This window comes from Rhinopithecus bieti, unplaced genomic scaffold (genome assembly GCF_001698545.2).
Source record: "Rhinopithecus bieti isolate Rb0 unplaced genomic scaffold, ASM169854v2 scaffold_57243, whole genome shotgun sequence".
Taxonomy (NCBI): domain Eukaryota; kingdom Metazoa; phylum Chordata; class Mammalia; order Primates; family Cercopithecidae; genus Rhinopithecus; species Rhinopithecus bieti.
The window spans coordinates 138,443-151,184 of record NW_016822477.1 but is presented as its reverse complement, the minus strand read 5'-3'; the positions used below and the strand labels follow the sequence as shown (position 1 = coordinate 151,184).

Sequence of the window (12,742 nt, the reverse complement as noted above, 5' to 3'; positions counted from 1 at the left end):
AAACTGGGTCCTCTACGATCGGCCGCCTCGCCCATGCTCAAAGGATAATTACAGGCTGAGTTCGGCACCACGACCCAGTCTCCTCCTGACAGAGGTCCAGGTACAGGCTCACGGTCGCCACAGCTCAGTCTGACGAAAACCGCAAGCTGCGCCAAATCTCGCGTAGCGGGGCTGGAGGGCGGGCGGAGAATGTAAGGTATCGCGAGATGACAGGATTTTCCCGCGAAGGAGAAGCGCGCTTTTTTCCCTGGCGGGGGATTTGGCGAGAAGGCTGGGCCGGCAGGGGCTGTGAAGAATTAGCTCGCGGCATTGCAGGCGCTGAGTGGAGGGGACCCGGTTCCCGGGTGCGTGTCCAGGCATGCCAGCGGAACGGCCCGCGGGCAGCGGCGGTAAGTGAGGAGAACCTTCTTTCGGGCGCGGGTGGCGGCACGCGGGGCTGAGGTGGGCAAGCATGGAGGCTGCGGCGGAGCTTGGGGGAGGAAGCCGACCCCGGGCAGGGATTGAGGAGGAAGAGAGGGTTGGGAAACTGCAACCATGAGTGGAGGAGACCCCGGAGTTGCACATATTAGCATGCCGGTGAAGATTTCACATAGGGAACTGCATTTTCCCGAGCATCCCGAGTTGTAAACTGTGGTCCAGGCGCTTGTAGACGTTGCGGAGACCTACGGGTGTCTTCTGAGAGGTGATGCTGGCGTCCCCTGGGTCTTCACCTTGTGCTCTAGTGCATTTCGGGTGGGAGAAAGGCTGTTTCATGTTGGAGTTGAATAGTTAGTAATTTTTTAAAAACTGAAATTTGGAAGTTTTCTCTCCCGTCAGGCTCCCAGGCTCCAGCAGTGGTTGAACAGCTGGACACTGCTGTGATTACCCCAGCCATGCTCGAAGAGGAAGAACAGCTTGAAGCTGCTGGACTGGAGAGAGAGCGGAAGATGCTGGAAAAGGTAATTTAGGCATCAGGTTCGTCGTCGTGAAAGCCCGTGGTAACCTCGGCTCTAACCCGGAGGTGTGGCTTGTGTTCTTTGCTTTCCTCTTTAGTGGGCTTTTTCGTAAACTTGAATGAAAACAGCTTTATTACTTGTCCTTTTTGTATGTTTACAGATACTGCCTTTGAGAATCCTTTCGCACGTACTTTGAATGGTGTGTTTCTATGAGATGTAGTCTTCGTAGTCCCATCTCTTTTAAGGGAGCATTTCAGATTGTTTGTTTAGCCATGAAAAGTCTTTCAAAGTCGATAGTGAGTTTTTTCCTTTGCCATCCTTATTTCCTTTAAAAATTACCTTAAATGTATGTCTGATGGCAAACAGGAATCGCCAAAACCTGCAGAAGTAATGTACTAGACTGAGGGCAGGAGAAGTTAGCATCAATCAAAGGCTGGGCTGAAATCCAAGTCTAATGATTTCCTTTTAGTGTAGTGCTGTTTTCCACCTAAGTGATCAAAAACTTGCTGTTTGTTTTCCTTTTGGTTTCATGGCCTGTGTATTGCTACATAAGATTCTTTAGCTAAAAACGTGCTGTACTTTTCAGTGACAAGTTGCTGTAGTTTTCTTGTAGAGAGTATTTTGTAAATTACTAAAAGCAGTGTTTAACCTGAAAAATTCTTGTTTATTTTAAAGTCCTACGCTGCTGCTTGATTCATTCATATGCAAGAAAAAGAATAGTTGAGTCTTAAGTACTGCCTAATAGGTGGTTTTCTTGTGCTTTATTAGTTTATGAAACTCTACCGATATTATGATATAGGTTGTTTTTTGTTATCTTTTTTATAAAAGAGGAAACTGAGGGAGAAGGGCACATAGTAAGTATTGACATCAAATTTCAACTCAGGCTGCCTCCAGAATTTCTGTCCTTAATAATAGTGAATTAACTCATGATTTATAAAACTACTTAAGTTGGAAAATAATGCAGTCCAAAAATGAGTAATGAGGCCGTTGGTTCCGTTATATCAACAATAATTTTTTTGTCAGCATTGTTAATACTTCATAAACATCTATTAGGAGTCATGCATTTTGAATGCTTTATATGTATTTACTCATTGAATCCTCAACTATTCTGTGAAGTAGATGTTTATTATTACTATTACTACTATTAAACTTACTAGTTTAATTACTAGTACAAACAATTGCTATTATTGAACTGCACAACCAAATAGGTTTTATTAGTCATTTTATAGATGAGGAAACTGAGGCACATAGAGGTAGTTTGGGTGCTACAGTTAGTAAATGGCAGAGCTAATATTCCAGTGTAGGTCATGTGGTTCTAGAATGCACATTTTTTAACTACCATGCTATGCTTTCACTCCAGTAATACTCCTTCTGTTATTACTGATGCTCTCTGGTTGGCTATAACCAGCTAAGGTAATATATTAACAAATTTTCTTTTAAGTAAAATCAATACTTTTTACTTCAGGGTAGATGTGAATTAATAGAATTGAGAGGTCTGACCTGAGCCACCTTTTCTCATTCTTTGAATTTTCATAGTACTTTATTACACAGAATTTACCATGATCAAATAAGTAATGATAAATACTTCATATTACTTTTTGATTCTTTCTCACTTTGTTTCTTAAGGATGCATCACTTGCTGTTTTGTTTTTGTAGGCTTTGCTCCTGGCACATAGTAGGCAATCCGTAAATGCTTATTGAATAGCTAATGATGATAAAATAGTATTTTATAATATACAAGATTATAGACATATACTAAATATACTTATTAGCTATATAACCAGGTGAATTATAAAGTATAGATTGTGGGGCAAGTGACCAGAATGGAATCAACTGAAGAGGTCTAAGAGGGATGTGATAATTTTGTTTTGAGTAATGTATCTTCACTTTTATCTTGTTTCTTCTTATACCCATGATGAGTGTTGGGTAGGGAAGTAGTATATAAAGAAAGATATGCCTGAGATATGACAACAGTACATTTTCAGAAGGCATTATTAGTTCAAGGGAAGAAACACTTCATTCACATAATTATGCATCATAGAACCTAAAGAGTAATTTTTAATCCATGTTCAATCCTTCCATTAAAAAAGTATATAGCTGTTTTCATGGCCTGGCGTGGTGGCTCACGCTTGTAATCCCAGCACTTTGGGAGGCCGAGGCGGGTGGATCACCTGCGGTCAGGAGTTCAAGACCAGCCTGACCAACATGGAGAAACCCTGTCTTTACTAAGAATACAAAATTGACCGGGTGTGATGGCACATGCCTATAATCCCAGCTACTAGGGAGGCTGAGGCAGGAGAATCGCTTGAACCTGGGAGGCGGAGGTTGCGGTGAGCCGAGATCGTACCATTGCACTCCACCCTGGGCAACAAGAGTGAAACTCTGTCTCAAAAAAACAAAAAACAAAAAAGTGATTGCCTAGGTGACACTAGAAAATTCTAAGAAAAGTTTTCAGAGTCTCTCCCTACTTGAGATTAATAAACATGTCTTTGGAGGCCAAACAATTCACTATGCAAAGGTAGAGATTCCTTTTGTTTTGGGAGAATACAGTCTGTATGGGCATGTATTTAGAAGTACTTAACAGAGGAAGAGCTAGCTTAAATTCCTTAATGAGAAGCATTTGGCTTTAGGAAGTCCTAAGTTTTGTGAGGAGCCTAGAAAATGACTTTGACATTCATTTGCTACAGTTATTTTCTTTGACTTTTCACATGTATTTCCCTTTAAAAGAAGTCATTGTTAGTCTAGGAGATTTGAGTACCGATAATGCCTGTGAAGTGGCGGAGGGGAAGGTTGGATCAGGAGATTTCTTTTTTTTTTTTTTTTTTTTTTTTTGAGACGGAGTCTTGCTCTCCGCCCAGGCTGGAGTGGCAGTGGCCGGCTCCTCAGTCACTGCAAGCCTCCGCCTCCCGGGTTCACGCCATTCTCCCTGTCTCAGGCCTCCGCCGAGTAAGCTGGGACTGACAGGGCGCCCGCCTCCCGCCGCGCCGGGCTAGTTTTTTGTATTTTTTAGTAAGAGACGGTTTCAGACCCGTATTAGCGCAGGATGGTCTCGATCTCCTGACCTAATGATCCGCCCGTCTCGGCCTCCCAAAGTGCTGGATTACAGGCTTGAGCCAACCGCGCGCCGGCCCCAGGAGATTTCTTAGGAGAGGTAAAAGGATCATAATATGTGTAGGCTAAAATAGAAGCTCCTAGCCACCCCCGCCCAGTAAAAAATCTGTGATTGGTGTTGGAGAAGATAATTGCGGTAGGATAATGAGGAATCTTGCCCGCCTCAGTGTCCATTGGCATAGCTCTGTACCGGGTAGTTACCCGCGGAGTTGTTTCCTGCCAGCGCACTCCAGTGGCTTCAATATATGAAATTGGGGCAATTTACCATAATATATCAAATTGATAAGAAAAAAGCCAGTGATAGGAAAGATATTGAAATACGGGACCCCAGGTTTAAGGATTAACGCATTTATGTGGTATATTCAAATATTAGATTGTATATTAATCGTTGCATGATGGCATCTTAAGCCTTAGTGATTTTTTTTTTTTTTTTGAAACAGAGTTTCAGCTCTTGTTTGGCCCAGGCTGGAGTGCAATGGACTCAATCTCTGCCTCCCGGGTTCGAAGCAATTCTCCTGCCTCCAGCCTCCCTGAGTAGTTGGGATTACAGGCAATGTGCCAACCAAGTCTGGCTAATTTTGTTATTTTTAGTAAGAGATGAGGTTTCTCCCACTTTGGTCCAGACTGATCTCGAACCTCCCGACCCCGTCAGGTGGTCGCCGCGTCTAGCCCCCTCCCCCTAAAATAGTGTTGGGAATTCAGGGGATTAGGCCCACCATCGCTGTGCCGATTTTTTTTTTTTTTTTTAAGAAAAATTTTTCAAGGACCCGCACGCAGGCCAAGTATTGTAGAGTTTGTTTGTTTGTTTTGAGAACGGAGTCTCGCCTCTGTTGCTAAGGCTGGAGGCAGTGGCATGATCTTGGCTGCACGTGACGCTTCGCCTCCCCCGGGTTCAAAGCGATTCTTTCTGCCTCCAGCCTCCCCCCAAGTAGCTTAGGAGCTACCAAGGCACGTGGCCCACCACGCCCGGCTAATTTTTTTTTTTTATTTTTAGTAGAGTACAGGGTTTCAACCATAGCAGGGCCAGCCTGGTTGCAAACCCTCTGACTCGTGATCTGCCTGCCTCGACCTCCCAAAGTGCTGGGATTACAGGCATGAGCCACGCGTGCCTGGCTGTATCTAGTTATTTTAAGAAAATATGGTGCTGCGCAGGCGCCAGGCACATAAAATTAGCCTGTGCATGGTGGGGCAGGGCCCCGGCCTGTATCCCAGCCTTTACTGAGTGAGGCAGGAGAATTGCTTGACCCGGTGGAGGTGGGGGCGGGGGCGGGGCGGGGCCAGCCAAGATTGTGCCACTGCACTCCAGCCTGGGCAGAAAGCTACAGTAATGATGTAGTACCTAGGAAAATGTAAGGCAATGTAAAATGATATCTTAGAGATATCGACAAGCTGGAGCAGCAAAACTACCCAAGTGCTAGGGCATTATTGAGAGTATAAAAATGAGCTCATATCCCGCATTTCAAACACTCTGTAAATGCTCAATTACTTTCCTCTAAGTTGAAACCACCAATTACTGGGGAAAGGGGCAGTTAGATTTTATTGGTTGACTTTGTGTTTTCATTAATCCTTGTTGAAAAGTAGGGGAGTTGGTTTAGTTGAGAAAACAAAATACTAAAAAATCTGCCACTAAACTCTTTTAAGAGTTTGTCTAGACTGTATAAAATGAAAGATATCTACTATGTAATCTATGAAAGTATTTTTAATTCTAAAGTTAAGTGTGATTTTTAGTGCTGTTGTTGAGGCCAATGTTGCTTAATTCAGGAACTACTACAGTAATTGATAAAACTTGAGTTCTTCTGCTCTCATTTATCTATCCTTCAAACCCCTCAGATGTTATCTGTTTCCTGAAATCTGACTTCTCTGATCTTAGTGATTCTTAGACTTTTCCAGGATTTAATAGTACTGTACAGTTTGCTGCTATGTGTATCTATCTTTAATACTTGTTGTTTTCAGATATACTAATGCCTCATCTGTAGTATAAATCAGACTTTCTGTCTTCTACCAGTTACATAATTTATATAATTGTTGCAGTACATGTTTGTTGATTTACTAGGCTGGATTGATGTTACAGAATTGGTAATCTTGGTTGGGCATGGTGGCACATGCCTGTAATCCCAGTACTTTAGGAGGACAAGGCAGATGAATCTCTTGAGTTTAGGAGTTGGAGACCTGCCTTAGCAATAAAGCAAAACCCTGCCTCTACAAAAAAAAATACAAAAATTAACAGGGCATAGTGGCGTCCGCCTAGAGTCCCAGCTACTTGGGAGGCGAAGTGGGAGGGTCGTTTGATCCTGGGATTTCAAGGCTTCAGTAAGCCGCAATTGCACCATTTACAGTGTGAGACTCTGCCTTAAAAAACGGGGTGGGGGTGTTAATCTTCGCTAAATGTCTGTTTTGATTGTTAGGATGAATTGTGTTCGTAGTATTTTTCTAAAATGTTCTATCCAAATAAACTTGTTTATTAATCTCAAACAGGGAGAGACTCTGAAAACTTGTCTTAGAATTTCCTAGTGTCACCTAGGCAGTTACTTTTTATGAGGGTCAAGTGCAAAATTAATCAAAAATTTTCCTTCTCTGTACATAACAAGGTAATGTAATAACATGGAACCACAACATCAGTGTTTTAGCAAATTACACACTTAAGATTGAAAATCGTTACATATTTTTATTTTTTTGAAATGGCGCCTCTTTCACCCAGGCTGGAGTGCAGTGGTATCATCTCAGTTCACTGCAACCTCGGCTTCCCAGGTTTAAGCAATTCTCCTGCCTCAGCCTCCTGAGTAGCTGGGACTACAGGCATGTGCCACCACGTCCAGCTAATTTTTATATTTTTAGTAGAGATGGGGTTTCACCATTTTGGCCAGACTGGTCTCAAACTCCTAACCTCAGGTGATCCATGCTCTTCGGCCTCCCAAAGTGCTGGGATTACAGGTGTGAGTCACCGTGCCTGGCCCCAATTTTTTTTTTTTTTTAAATTGATACAGAGTTTTGCTCTTGTTTGGAGTGCAATGGTGTGATCTCGGCTCACTGCAACCTCTGCCCCCACACCCCGGGTTCAAGTGATTCTCCTACCTCAGCCTCCCAAGTAGCTGGGATTACAGGCATGCGCCACTACGCCTGGCTAATTTTGTATTTTTAGTCGGGACGGAGTTTCTCCATGTTGGTCTGACTGGTCTTGAACTCCTGTGGTCGACCTCAGGTGATCCTCCCACTTTGGCATCCCAAAGTGCTGGGATTACAGGTGTGAGCCAGTGAGCCACCGCACCCAGCCTTCAATTTTTTTTTTTTTTTTTTGAGACGGAGTCTCGCTCTGTTGCCCAAACTGGAGTGCAGTGGCCAGATCTCAGCTCACTGCAAGCTCCGCCTTTCGGGTTCACGCCATTTTCCTGCCTCGGCCTCCCTAGTAGCTGGGACTACAGGCGCCCGCCACCTCGCCTGGCTAGTTTTTTTGTATTTTTTAGTAGAGACGGGGTTTCACCGGGTGAGCCAGGATGGTCTCGATCTCCTGACCTTGTGATCCGCCCCTCTCGGCCTCCCAAAGTACTGGGATTACAGGCTTGAGCCACCGCGCCCGGCCTCAATTGTTTTTTAAATAGACCTTCCAACTCAGTAGATGCCAGAAACCATGTGTTCAATATTTGAAATTATAATATTTTGATATACAAACTGCATCTATCAGATTGCCTGTTAAACCCAAAACCTTTTCTTTTTAACAGTTATTCCAGTTTTTGGTTTGAAAAAGTGTTTGGTTTAAAAAATGTTATTTTAGCCATTTTTATTAAACTTTATGCCAAAAAAAATCAATTTATGTCAGAAAGTGTTTGTGATTATGGAAGTTTTCTCTTTGGATAGGCTCGCATGTCTTGGGATAGAGAGTCGACAGAAATTCGGTACCGTAGACTTCAACATTTGCTTGAAAAAAGCAATATCTACTCCAAATTTTTGTTGACGAAAATGGAACAGCAGCAATTAGAGGTATGTATATGTAACTGACTATAAGTGAAAGCTTAAAAAAATTTAAAAATAGCTTTATTGAAGTGTACATTATATACACTAAAATATACAGATTTTAAGTGTACAGTTTGCTGAGTTTGACTAGTAAATATGTAGATCTGTGTAACCAGCAGCACAATCAAGATACAGTGCATTTTCATGAACTCCAAAAAATTGTCTTGTGCTGGCAGTGATCCCTATGGTTGGTGTCCAGCAACCACAGTGCTTTCTGTCACTATAGACCAGTATTGTTTTTTCCTAGAAAATTGTATAAATGAAATCATGGTATTGTGCTTTTGTGAGTAAATAGTTGGTCTTCATCACCATTTCCTGGTATACAACTCTTGAAATCCTTGGAGTCTTCAACATTGTGTTTTTTTTTTTTTTTTTTTTTTTAAATGCTAATGAACAGTGGCTAGCAGCCCTTAGGTAGCTTCAGGATGGGAGCCTAAGAAAGACAGCCTGGATTAGAGGGTTGGGATTTAGCCTCACCCTCAACCTTGAGGGAAAAAAGGGGGACTGGAAAGTTAAGTTGTTCACCAGTGGTCATGATTGAATCAATCATGTCTATGTTATGAAGCCTTCATTAAAAACCCAAAAGGGCTGAGCGTGGCTCATGTCTGTAATCCCAGCACTTTCGGAAGCCTAGGTGGGTGGATTGCTTGAGCCCAGAAGTTTGAGACCAGCCTGGGTAACATGACAAAACCCTATCTCTAATAGACAGATTAGCTAGGTAAGGTGGCATGTGCCTCTAGTCCCAGCTACTTGGGAGGCTGAGGCAGGAGGAGGCTTCAACCAAGGAGATTGAGGCTGTAATGAGCTGTGATGGCACCACTGCATTCTAGCCTGGGTGACAGAGCAAGACCCTGTCTCAAAAATAAAACACAACAGACTGGGGGCTGTGGCTTATGCCTGTGATCCCAGCACTTTGGGAGGCCACGGTGGGCGGATCACTTGAGCCCAGGAGTTCGACACCAGCCTGAGTAATGTAGTGAAAACCTGTCTCTGCCAAAAATATGAAAATTAGCCGGTCATGGTGGTGTGTGCCTGTGACCCCAGCTACTTGGGAGGCTGAGGCAGGAGGATCGCTTGAACCTGGGAGGTGGAGGTTGCAGTGAGCCGAGATGGCACCACTGGAGCACACCATTATGTCTGTCTTATTTTTGTATTTTTTGTAGAGATACAGTTTTGCCATGTTGCCAAGGCTTGTCTAGAACTCCTGGGCTCAAGTGGTCTGCTTACCCTGGCTTCCCAAAGTGCTGGGATTACAGGTGTGAGCCACTGTGCCCGGACTATCATATTCTTTATAATAAACCAATAAACTTTATTGTTTCTTTGAGTTCTGTAAGCTCCTCTAGCAAATTAGTCAAACCCAAAGAGGGGCTTGTGGGAATCCTGATTTATAGCTGTTCAGTCAGAAGCACAGGTAAAGCGACTCGGGCCTTGTTATTGGCATCTGGAACTGGTAGGTAAAGTCTTGGGAACTGAACCCTCAACCTATGGGGTATGGTGCTGTCACCTGGTAGATAGTGTCAATTTAATTACAATAGAGGACACCCAGCCGGTGTCACTGCAGAAATGCTTGTTTGGTGTATAGGGAAAACCCCCACACATTGGGTCACAGAAGTCTTTTGTGTTGATTGTTGAGTGTGTAGGGAGAAACTGAGTTTGTTTTTTCTCAATATTCTTGCACATATGCACTCTTTGTCTTGTTACTTTTGCTCAGTGTATTTTTGAGATTAATTCATGTTTTTCTGTAGGTTATTCTTTTTATTCCTGAGAAGGATTCCATTAAGAAATGTCGTTATTGGGGTGTAATTGACATACACTAAACTGCACATATTTAAAATGTACAATTCCCTAAGTTTTGATATAGGGATATACTTGTGAAGACGTAACAATCATGATAGTGGACATACCCACTGATTCCAAAGAATTCATCTCATTTATAATTCTTCTCCTCCATCCCTACCCCATGTTCTATCCACAGATAGCCAATTGATCGGTTTTCTGTTATTATAGGTTCATTTGCATTTTCTGTTGGTGATGTGTTCTTTTAGCTTTCATATGTCTGAATGTCTTCACTTACCTTCATTTTTGAAATACATTTTTACTGGGTAAATACTTGTTTTTCTTTAGTACTTTATTTCTTAGAGTACTTTAAGGATGTTTCACTGTCTCCTAGCTTATGTTGTTTCTGAAAAGTGAAAGTCCTGATAATATCTATATGTCTGTAAGCAATTTGACTGCCTCCCTCAATCCCATTACCTTTCAGACCTGTCTCCAGATGTGTTTCCTGTCTTGGGCTTTTGCCCTTGCTATTTTATTCCTGGAACCTTCTTCCTCTAAATAACTGCATGGCTTAACTTCATCTTCAAGCCTCGACTTAAATGGTTTCTAGATGAGACCTGCCCTCACAATTTTAAGAAAGTTGCTGACACACCTGATTCTCTTTACCTTGTTCTGTTCTTCCCATTGCACTTTCCATCTGATACACATCATTTATTGTATTTATTGTTTGTCTTTCCACTAGACTGTTATGAAGATTTAAAAACTTGTGCAAATTGAGAGAATACAGTAAGTCCCTGTGTTCCCATCACCCACATTTACCAATTATCAGTTTAAATTTTGCTCTGTTTATAAAATCTCCTTTTTCCTTTATTTGAAACCCTTTTATTGCTTTTTTATGGTAAAGTAAACCATGGAAAAACAAATATTCAACTTAATGAGTTACACAGCATCTACCCCTTTCATCACCTCTTGGAAATGGTTTGAATTTTTGGTGTCTTTTAAACATTTGTAAGAGTATGTCTAGAATAGCTTTTAGTCTAGGAATAAGTTGATCCCTTTCTTGAGCACTCTACTTGATGCCCTTTATATTAAGAGGACTTTCTACTTTGGCTGAGAGAATGTGAGGTATACCTTATTATGCCTGACCCCTTGGAACATGAGAGGTTCCACCTGCTTCTTTCTGGTGACTTTTCTCCTGGCCTTGGCTACCATGCACTTACCAGTACTCAGCCCGAGAGAGAGATAACAGCTGCCTTTGTGCAGCTCTGTCCTCTCTGGGTCTTGACCCTGGGAATGCTACTGCTTAAGTTTTGGGTTCTGTCTCCTCAACACAAAGAGACTGTTGGGCTCTGTTTGGAGTTTTCTCCATTATTTGTACTTTAAAATTGTATCAGGCAGTAAGCTGGGCAGTCAGAAGATTAACCTTGTTTCCCTTTTGTCAATGTTTACAGTTCGTTACTGCATGTTGTCTGAAAACCACTGTTTAATAAATTTTATCTGGATTTTAGTTTAAGGCAGGAGGGTAAATCTGTCCCATTAGTCCATAAAGGCTTGTTGAAGTACAAGTTCCTCCCTGTTTTTTAATTATGATAGACCTTAGTTTCTCATTGTAAACGTAAGTTATTTGAGAATTGATATGCGTGCTTTTTTTTAATGTTGCACTTCCCACTTGTGACATAAGAAAAAATTATCTTACAGGAACAGAAGAAGAAAGAAAAATTGGAGAGAAAAAAGGAGTCTTTAAAAGTTAAAAAGGTAATATAACCAGCCAGAATATTTTTTATGTCATTTAAATATTGAAGAAATACTTTTGTATTCTTCTGACTTTTTTGATCATGTTTAACTTTTAACTTTTTTTTATTTTTTTAATTTTTTTTTTTGAGATAGAGTCTCGCTCTGTCACCTCAGCTCACTGCAAGCTCTGCCTCCCGGGTTCACGCCATTCTCCCATTCTCCCGTCTCAGCCTCCCAAGTAGCTGGGACTACAGGCGTCAGCCACCACGCCTGGCTAATTTTTTGTATTTTTAGTAGAGACGGGGTTTCACTGTGTTGGCCAGGATGGTCTTGATCTCTTGACCTTGTGATCCACCCGCCTCGGCCTCCCAAAGTGCTGGGATTACAGGCGTGAGCCACCATGCCCAGCCTGTTTTCTCTTACTCTTGAAGGGGTGGCCTGCCCCTCCACATCTGTGGGTGCTTCTCGTTAGATGGAACGAGAGACTTGAGAAAAAGAATAATACACAGAGACAAAGTATAGAGAAAGAAAAGCGGGGCCTAGGGGACCGGTGCTGTGCTTACAGAGGACCCACACCGGCACCAGCCCCTGAGTTCCCTCAGTATTTATTGCTCAAAAGATAAGGGAGTAAATCAGCAGTAAGACATACAGATACACGGAGATGTTCCATTTACCCAGGGACGGGCAGGAGACAGATGTTTTTCTTTTACTGAGATTTAAGAGAATGGTATTGACCTTCAACCACAAGCAGTCTTTAAGCATTTGCCTAACAAAGCACATTTCTTACAGCCCAAAATCTTTTCAACTTTAATTACCACAGCGATGTCTCTAGCAAGGACAAGATTGGGGGTAGAGTCACAGATTAACAGCATCTCAAATACAGAGCCAAATGGAGTCTCTTAAATTTACTTCTTTCTATATAAACACAGTAACAAGCTGACCTCTCTTTTCCCCACAATCTGTCTGTTCTCAGATCTCTCTTCAAAGCTGTCAGATGGGGACATTTAAGTCTGCAGAGGTTTCTGCTGCCTTTTGTTTGGCTATGCCCTGCCCCCACAGGTGCAGTCTACAGATGCAGGCAGGCCTCCTTGAGCTGAGGTGGGCTCCACCCAGTTCGAGGTTCCTGGCTGCTTTGTTTACCTACTGAAGCCTCAATAATGGCGGGCACCTCTCCCCCA

General features: G+C 42.5%; 1 protein-coding gene across 1 annotated transcript in view; it reads left to right on the top strand.

Moving 5' to 3' along the window:
• The first annotated feature begins 203 nt into the window (after positions 1 to 203).
• The window catches only part of HELLS (helicase, lymphoid specific), a 56,367-nt gene continuing 43,828 nt past the window's right edge, over positions 204 to 12,742 (top strand). Inside the window, 4 exon segments of the mRNA XM_017860964.1 lie at positions 204 to 389; positions 817 to 938; positions 7,899 to 8,021; positions 11,529 to 11,585. Of these exon segments, the coding sequence (XP_017716453.1) occupies positions 359 to 389; positions 817 to 938; positions 7,899 to 8,021; positions 11,529 to 11,585 (333 nt within the window). The 5' untranslated portion in view covers positions 204 to 358.